The sequence below is a fragment of the Artibeus jamaicensis genome, unplaced genomic scaffold, assembly GCF_021234435.1.
Source record: "Artibeus jamaicensis isolate MK-2021 breed Jamaican fruit bat unplaced genomic scaffold, CSHL_Jam_final contig_519, whole genome shotgun sequence".
Lineage (NCBI taxonomy): Eukaryota > Metazoa > Chordata > Mammalia > Chiroptera > Phyllostomidae > Artibeus > Artibeus jamaicensis.
In genome coordinates, this window is record NW_026521871.1 from 55215096 (window position 1) to 55223858 (window position 8763).

The 8763-nt window shown below is 60.1% G+C and overlaps 1 protein-coding gene across 1 annotated transcript; it reads left to right on the forward strand.

Moving 5' to 3' along the window:
• The first annotated feature begins 2261 nt into the window (after positions 1-2261).
• On the forward strand, positions 2262-6920 carry GNAT1 (G protein subunit alpha transducin 1). Its single transcript, XM_037128582.2, has 9 exons — positions 2262-2406; positions 3579-3621; positions 3738-3879; positions 3993-4150; positions 4239-4367; positions 4586-4715; positions 4908-5061; positions 5167-5358; positions 5686-6920. The coding sequence occupies exons 1-8, from the start codon at positions 2301-2303 to the stop codon at positions 5355-5357; spliced, it is 1053 nt and encodes a 350-aa protein (XP_036984477.1). The 5' UTR covers positions 2262-2300; the 3' UTR covers position 5358; positions 5686-6920.
• The last annotated feature ends 1843 nt before the right edge of the window (positions 6921-8763 follow it).

An 8763-nucleotide genomic window follows, 5' to 3' on the forward strand; every position in this document is an offset into this window, starting at 1 on the left:
CCCACATGCTCTCTCCTGGAGGCCAGCTTCTACTCGCTCATTCGATTGCTGGCTCAACACCTCGCCTGGCTTTCTGTCCCGCCTGTGCCGGCACTAGGGACTCGGAGTTGGCAAGACAGTGCCACAGCCCCCACAGTCTGGCTTCCCCATCCTTCCCGCCTGCATCAGTGGCTCTCAGCGAGGGTCCCACAGGAGCAGATGAGCAGAAGCGGGGAGAGTGGACAGGTGAGGCACTGAGGGAGGGGAGACAGTGGGGCTGCGTGCCCCGGCTGGGAAGGCCCATGGACCCACAGGGCTTAGGGCCGTGCCTGGTGACAAGGGACCAGGTGGGCACTAGGAGACAGTGGATTACCCCCACTTTACGTAAACTCCATGTGCAGAAACCAGGGTTCTGTCGGTTTAACAAACCTTGGCTCCTGTACCACCCCCGAACCTCGGGGCAGTGAGTGTCTAAAGGGCTGCAGAGACCCCCCTGGGCCCCCTTTACAATGTGGGGGGTGGAGGATGGAACGTGGCTGAAAAGGGACAAATGATCTCTCGCTCCTGGTCAGAAACCCCCCTCCTACAACAGAGCAGAGTTGATGCTGAGGTGGGAGTCAGTATCCCCACCCACGTAGGGTCTGGGGCCCTGGCAACCCCTCGTGGTCTCTTGGATTGTGAACAGAACGGAGTGCTAAAAGGCAGAGTCCAAGCAGGAGGCTCGGCCCCCCGGAGGGAGCCCAGGGTTTGGCTCTGATGCGCGGTGGGAAATCTCCAGAACCCCGGACTGATGCTCCAGACTCCTCTGAGCCCCTGCCTCCCAGCTGCATGCCTGTCCCACCCGAACCCACGCACAGACCACAGTCCCCAAAGGTGGCAGGCTCAGAGGGACCAATAGGCAGGTTCCAGGGCACCTATGGTACAGAACAGGAGCCAAGCAGATGGGCCCCACCCCTCTGTTCCCCTTCCTGTGCCAGACCTGCTCTGGACTCAGTTTCCCCAGCCGACAGCAGGCCTGCAACACACTCCCCAGAAGAGCTTGGCCACCTCTGCAGGTCAGAGACTTTGTTGCACTCGAGTGCACATGCGCGAAAAGAGGCACAGTGGCCTGTGAACTGAAAGGTCACCAGTTCAGTTCCCTGTCAGGGCACGTGCCTGGATTGCAGCCAGATCCCCAGTTGGGGGCATGTGGGAGGCAACCACACATGGATGTTTCTCTCTTCTTTATCCCTCCCTTCCTCTCTCTCTGAAAATAAATTTTTAAATAAATAAATAAAGTCTTTTAAGAAAGGAAAACAGGAAAGAGCACACATACAGGTATACACATGCATAAATGTACACGCACAGGCACACAGACAAGTATGCGCTAACATGCATGCACATACATTTACACATTCATGCACATGTGTTCACCCAAGCACAAAGGAGTGTGCACAGGTACATCCATATGTGTACACCTGTACACAAACAGGTGTGCACAGGCATGCATGTGCACTCATAAAGGCACAGGAACGTGTATACACAAGTACAGATGGACAAACATGTATCCTGCCATTGCCTTACTTGGGGCCAGTTAAAGACAGACACACACCCCAGGCACCCAAACCCACTGGCACACAGCTTGCAGTGGCCCTGCCTGGGTCAGATGCAGCCCCCTCGAGTGGCGCAAATGCAACATCCACATTTGCCTGACTTCCTGAAGAACGTGGAGTCCAGGGAGTCAGTACGAGGGGGCCAAGGATGCGGGCGCCCTCCCCCAGGGCAGTCGTGAGCTCACAGGACAGGGAGCAGTGCCCAGCCCAGTGCTGGGCCCGGCGCAGGTGCTCAGTGCATCCTTCCCCCTCACTCCCTGCTGCCAGCCCCACCCCCGTGGCCCCCACCCTGTTGGCTCAGGCCTTTTCCTCCCCTTTCTGAGCCTGGAACCACCCCCCAGCCCTGTCTCCCTCCTCTCCAGGGCAGAGGCAGGAGACTGATGTATCTCTCCGTCCAGGGTGCCTCCTGGAGATTGGAGGAGGTGGTAGAGGGGGTGCAGAGTCAGCAGCTGAGGGATTGGGGCCACGCCAGCCCGCCCGATTAGAAGGGCTGGGGGCTGAGCTGGATTCACCTGTCCTTGTCTCTGATTGGCTCTTGGCTACCCCCAGCACCCAAATCCCACGAAGCAACCCCACCAGGGCCTGCACAGGTCTGGGGAGCCAGTCGATTGCCAGTTCTGGGGCCAGAAGAGTGTCCGGGGAGGCCAGAGGCTGGCCTGAGCCTGGCTCTGGAGATTCTGCCATTCAGAAGAGCCAGCTGACCCCGTTTCCTCACCTGCTGCTGGGGCCATGGGGGCTGGGGCCAGCGCGGAGGAGAAACACTCGCGGGAGCTAGAGAAGAAGCTGAAAGAAGATGCTGAGAAGGATGCCCGAACCGTGAAACTGCTGCTTTTGGGTAGGGGTGTGGGCCAAGGTGGGGCCACTGCCACAAAGCTAGAGGTCTGGGGGCAGGCAGGTGGCCCTTCTGTGGAGCAGGGATAACTTGGGAAGCACCGTCAGCCTGTGGCAGGGCGGGGAACAGAGACGGAGCCCTGGCTGGACAAGACTGGGCCTGACTGGTGGTGCCCTGGCTCCCCAGAGCTGGGCATGCCGTGGGACTCCTCTCCAGAGGGCCCGCCTCCAGCAGTCTCCCCTTCTGAGAAGTGTGTACCAGCCACTCTTATAGACGTGTGCTTATGGGCACATTTTTGCCCTGGCTGGGCTTGATGGCTCAGAAACCAGGAATTTCTGGGAACCCCACATTAGGGCTGCTCCCTTGGGGAAGAAGTCACAGTCCTCCTGAAAGTGGGCAGCGTCTAACGCCACCCAGGGCCACACAGGGACCCCCAGTTTTCAGAGCTTTATTGTGGGCAGGAGTGCAAAGCAGCTGCAGGGGAGGAAGGGACTAAGGCATGGAGGGGAACAGATGAAGCGTGCCCATGGTGCAGTGGCAGTGAGGGACATGGGGATCGAATCCAGCACCTCAAGGCCACTGCCACCCCCCAGGGGAAGAAGGAGCTGCTCTGAGAGGGGTGTAGGTTCTGCCTGGGCTCTCCAGGGACAGGGAAGACAGGGAGGCTAAGCCAGAAATCCCATTAACTGAGCCCTACACCCTTGAGAGAGCAGGCTTAGAGGGCCTGTCAGCTCCGTCTCTCCCCCACCAAGGGTGCTAATGCCCTCTGAGTCAGGGAGACACTCCCCACGCCAGCTGGAAAGCTGGGTCGACCCGGCTCAAATAACCCCGGGCATGCAGTCCCATATATCTTCACAAGGTGGCGCTCCAGGCTTTCTTTATTTTGGTCTCAGACTAAGAGAGAGGAAACCAGGACCCTGCAGGTCCCCCAGCGCAGCTGAGGTCGTTGATGCCCCTCTTCGGCATTCTTCCGTCACTCCTGACATTTACAAACTTTTTTACGCTAGTGTGTCAGGACCTAACTTTGGGGGAATGAGAGGAAACCAGGGGGAACCGAGGACTAGGCTGGCGCTCTGGGTCGGCCTAGCCATTGCCCAGGCCTGGTGGGCAGGGGACGGGAAGGAGGAGGAGGGAGGGGCGGTCTGCGCGGTTCTGAGGCCGGGCTTCCCTTCCAGGTGCCGGCGAGTCCGGGAAGAGCACCATTGTCAAGCAGATGAAGTGAGTGCCGGCGCCGGTGCCTAGGCCGCGAGGTGGGGGGAGGGGAGGCGTGCGCACTGGGCCAGTCCTTCCCCAACCGACCGCGAGGCGCTGAACCCCTCTCGCCCCGGCCGCAGGATTATCCACCAGGACGGGTACTCGCTGGAAGAGTGCCTCGAGTTCATCGCCATCATCTATGGCAACACGCTGCAGTCCATCCTGGCCATCGTGCGCGCCATGACCACGCTCAACATCCAGTACGGAGACTCCGCGCGCCAGGTGTGCCCGGAGGCGGGCTGAGCGCGGCGGAGCGGGGCTGCGCCGGAGGACTCCAGGTGCGGGGCCGGGCTCAGGTCCCGGGCCCCCACCAACCACTCCCACCCTGTCCCCAGGATGATGCCCGGAAGCTGATGCACATGGCGGACACCATCGAGGAGGGCACGATGCCCAAGGAGATGTCGGACATCATCCAGCGGCTGTGGAAGGACTCGGGTATCCAGGCCTGTTTCGAGCGCGCCTCTGAGTACCAGCTCAACGACTCCGCGGGCTAGTGAGCGCCGGGCGGGGCGCGGGGCGGGGCGGGCCCGGCCACGCCCCTGCACCCCACCCTCCCACCCACACCCCGGGCTCCCTCGCAGCTACCTCTCGGACCTGGAACGCCTGGTGACGCCGGGCTACGTGCCCACGGAGCAGGACGTGCTGCGCTCGCGTGTCAAGACCACCGGCATCATCGAGACGCAGTTCTCCTTCAAGGACCTCAACTTCCGGTACGACCTGGGGCCCCTGCCCGCAGGTTCATCGCCCCGAGGCCCAGTCCCCCTGAGAGACCCTGCCCCTTCCCAGACATCCCGCCCCCAGGAAGGCCCGGCCCCTCCAAATGCCGGTCCTGTCCGAGGGCGCCCCAGGCAAGGTGGCAGGCGAGGGGAGGCCTCCCGGCGTGACCAGGGGGCTGGATGCGCGGGTTCAGGCCCCACCAACCCCGCAGGATGTTTGATGTGGGCGGGCAGCGCTCAGAGCGCAAGAAGTGGATCCACTGCTTCGAGGGGGTGACCTGCATCATCTTCATCGCGGCGCTGAGCGCCTACGACATGGTGCTGGTGGAGGACGACGAAGTGGTGAGCGCGCAGCAGGACCCGCGCTGCGGGAGCCGGGCGCGACCGGGAAGGGACGTTCGTTGCAGAGCCGTCCGAAGAGAAGGGGCAGCCAGCAGCCCCGCGGGGAGGGTCCAGGGGAGGCTGGCCTGAAGCTGTAGGGGGGGGCGGCCGCTGCCCGAGTGCCCGCGTGCCGATGGTCTCTGCCCTCCGCAGAACCGCATGCACGAGAGCCTGCACCTGTTCAACAGCATCTGCAACCACCGCTACTTCGCCACCACGTCCATCGTGCTCTTCCTCAACAAGAAGGACGTGTTCTCCGAGAAGATAAAAAAGGCACATCTTAGCATCTGCTTCCCCGACTACGACGGTGAGAAAACGCCTCCCCGCCCCATCAACACACGCACACACACCGCCCCGCTGCTCCCCACCCCCAAGGACTTGAGGCGGGGAGTGAGAGCCCGCTTCCCCGCAGGGCCCAACACATACGAGGACGCGGGCAACTACATCAAGGTGCAGTTCCTGGAACTCAACATGCGGCGTGATGTGAAGGAGATCTACTCCCACATGACGTGCGCCACCGACACACAGAATGTCAAATTTGTCTTTGACGCTGTCACAGACATCATCATCAAGGAGAACCTCAAAGACTGCGGCCTCTTTTGAGGTGGGCGTCTCCCAGCTGCGAGGCCTCCCTGTAGCGACCCTTGGTCCCAATGCCCCAGCCCCACTTCACCACAGCCTACCCGCTCCACTGCCTCACCCGCAGCTTCCAGACCCTCTGCTTCCAGGCCCACCCTGCCTCCCCAGGCCCCACCCCACTGCCCTAGGCCCCTCCCCTGGCCCACAAGTCCCACCCACTTAGCCTGTTTGGACCAGGCCCCCATCCCCTCAGATGGCCCTGCTTCCAAATCCACTTCCACCATGTCTCTGAGCCTAAGCCCGAGGATTCTGGGGCTGGGGATGCTGACAAGGTTCCTTTTTCTTTTCCCAGGCTCCTGAACCCAGGCTTGTCCTGAGGCCCTGTAGCCTATCCACCCTGTAGCCTCAGCCAATAGCACCCAGTCGGCCCCCCAGGACTCGAGGGCCCAGCCTGTGGCCCCACCAGCCACAGAACCAAAACCCTGAGCCCCACTGGCTTTGAGTTCCCGACCCTCCCCCGAGCTCCCAGGCCTCCCCGAGCCAGGCGCCCCTAGCCCCGGAGCTTCCCTTCACCGCCTGGCCACGCTGGTCTCCAGGACCCACCACAGCCAGCCCCAGCTGGGAGCTGGCAGGACCTGGGGCAGCTAGAGCACACGGTGACTCAGCAGTGCCCGACTGACCAGCCTCCAGCAGCTCTCCGCCCCAGGGGCCCCATGACTCACCCAGTGGGTGGGTCTGGGCTCATCAAACAGCCCTCCCTCCCGGAGTTTCATGAAGGGCGGGGGGGGGGGTGGGGGGGTGGGGAGCAGGCCGGGATCCCTCCTCCAGGCAGGCCTGCTGCTTACAATCAGCCTGCTCCAGCCGTACCACCTCCATGTGACAAGTCGAACACCTGTCTACCCAGTAGCCAGTGACTGTCCCTCCCAGCAGCTGCAGGGGTCCAAAGTCTAAGCAGCTCTGGCCTGTGCACCTCTCACATAGGTGAATTAGTGAGTGGGGGCAGGCCTGGGGGCCCCTGGATGCCGGGGAGAGACTCAAGCCGGACCCTTCCCCCGCCCCCCGGGCCAGTCTCAGAGCGGCCCCCTTCCTCCAGAGGCTCTGCCCCCTCCATCCTTGGACGCCAGATCTTTGTCCCACCTCACCCACCGACCCAGAGTACTTCAGGCCAGTCAGCCAAGGGGACGGTCTGTTGAGGGAGGGTACTGTTGACACCAGTGATGGCCAATGGTTGAACTGTCCTGAGGGGTGGCTGGGGGCAGAGTCCAGCTCCCATTGATCAGCCCCAGGCAGGGATGGGGGACAGGATGGAGGCCCCAGGGGTCTACCTCAGGTAGGGTCAGGAGCAAACCCAGGTGACCCTTGTCCCTGCCAGCAGCTTCTCTTGCCCTTTCTATCCAGGGCCCACTCCCTGGCAGGAATGACTGAGGGACAAAGGCTTACGTCCCCTCATCCCCATCCCCTACTGCTCCTCTGTCACCCGGCACTGGCTGACATCAGTGGACAGGCACCCCCTCCAGTGCGGCCAGGGCAGGACTTGCAGTCCCCTCAGCTAGGTGCACCGACTTGGCAATAAACCTTTGCATCAGCCTCGCTGTCCCTGTCTTGGGGGGAGGAGGAGGGTTGATTGTCAGGAGTTGGAGTCGAGAGCATTTATGAAGTGCCCGGAGCTGGGCTGGACACCAGTGGGAAGGTGGTTCCTTCCAGGTTGAAGCTCCTGGCCTGACATGGAGGCAAGGGGGCACCCTCGGGAGCATGGGACAGACCTGTGCCTCCTGATCCCCATCAGGGGCAGAGGGACCCTGGGAGATGTTCGCAGGGGTGGTCTTGGATCAGGAGGGAGCTTGTTTGGTTTTGTTTTTTGAAGACTATGTTTAGAGAGAGAGGAGGGAAAGACATTCATGTGTGAGCGAAACATCAACAGGTTGCCTCTTGAACACCCCCAGCTGAGGACCTGGCCCACAACCCAGGCATGTGCCCTGACCAGGAATTGAACCAGCAACCTTTCGGTTCACAGGCCAATGCTTAATCCACTGAGCCACACCAGCCAGGGCAAGGGGGAGTTTTGAGATGAAAGCTCATTCTGGCTGGGGTAGTAGGTCGTATAAACCCCAGGAACAGGGGCCTGGGGGCCACAGGAATTCAGTAGAGCAGGAGCAAGGGAAGGGGGACATGGGGTGGGGAGACAGGGAAGTGCCAAATGCCAGCCCGGAGGCCTGGGCCGCCTCCTCAAGGCACCGGATCTCGGGAGCCTGGGAAGCAGGGACAGAACGGCCTGGCTGGAATCGGGCCGAGTGAAGCAAGTGAGGCGGCCCCTCCAATGCAGAATTTAAGGGTGGGCCAGACAGTGCAGTCGTCAAATGGTATACTAATCAATACTTTTAAAAATCAAAATGGCTGCAAAAAAATCCACGATGCACAAAATATCAAAATTCTACATAAAGACCAAATCTGAGAGAGTCCTTTGGTGCCGTATTGGTGCCACATTGGAGCCTGAGAAAAAGAAAAGTGTCCACTCTTATATATGGTTTTATGTATTTTAATACATAACTTTAGTTGCAAAAACATTGAAATAATTTATAGTATGTATATTAAAACTCAAAATATTACTTTAAGCTTAAATATTTTACTTATGCCTACAACAATTTATAATTTTCCTGACCTTAACGGAAATAAGATCATCAGTGATATTTTCCAAATCTGCTCCTGGAAAAAATAACCATCGGATTTTTTTAAATTTTATTTATTTATTTTTAGAGAGACGGGAAAGGAAGGAGAAAGAGAGTTAGAGAAGTATCCATGTGTGGCCACCTCTCACGTGGCCCCCACTGGGAACCTGGCCTGCAACCCAGGCACACGCCCCAGCAGGGAATCCAACCAGCAACCTTCTGAGCTACAGCAGTCCACTGAGCTACACCAGTCAGGGCTCATTGAAATTTTTCACAAAAACATGTACATAGGGGCACATGGGTTTCCAGGGGACTGGTGTGCATGGGCATGGGGGAGGGGAGAGTGGGCTGGGAGGATCCATGCGGAAGACATGTGCCCTTACCCCGAGGGGCCAGGGTCTGCAAGGAATGGGGCTTGGTGACAGGACTGGAGCTTGTCTGTTGACCGAGTGCATGTGACGCCCCCACCAAGCTGGGACTTCAGGAGAACACTGGAGGGGCTGAGTTGTCCCCAAGGCAGGTGGGTACTTGTCCAGGAGGCAGAAGTCAGCGCCTGGGCAGCATCCTCAATGTCTGGGGAGAATGGAGCTGTGAGCCTGTCGAATGAAGGGAGGGTAAGGGTTCCCAGACCTGAGCTGGTGGCGGGGTGGGGAGGGCCCTGGCTGGGTTAGGGAGCCCAGGACACCTGTGGGCAGCCACGCTGGTGCTGCTCAGAGGCCAGAGGAGAGGATGGGGCTTGGGCCAGTGGTTTAGGACCCCCACTG

Excerpts from the sequence above, each read along its gene's own strand:
- GNAT1 (XM_037128582.2), top strand. The coding sequence starts at position 2,301 with ATGGGGGCTGGGGCCAGCGCGGAGGAGAAACACTCGCGGGAGCTAGAG. Across the intron at positions 4,151-4,238 it reads CTCAACGACTCCGCGGGCTA|CTACCTCTCGGACCTGGAAC; the intron begins GTGAGCGCCGGG and ends GCTCCCTCGCAG. Across the intron at positions 5,062-5,166 it reads CTGCTTCCCCGACTACGACG|GGCCCAACACATACGAGGAC; the intron begins GTGAGAAAACGC and ends GCTTCCCCGCAG.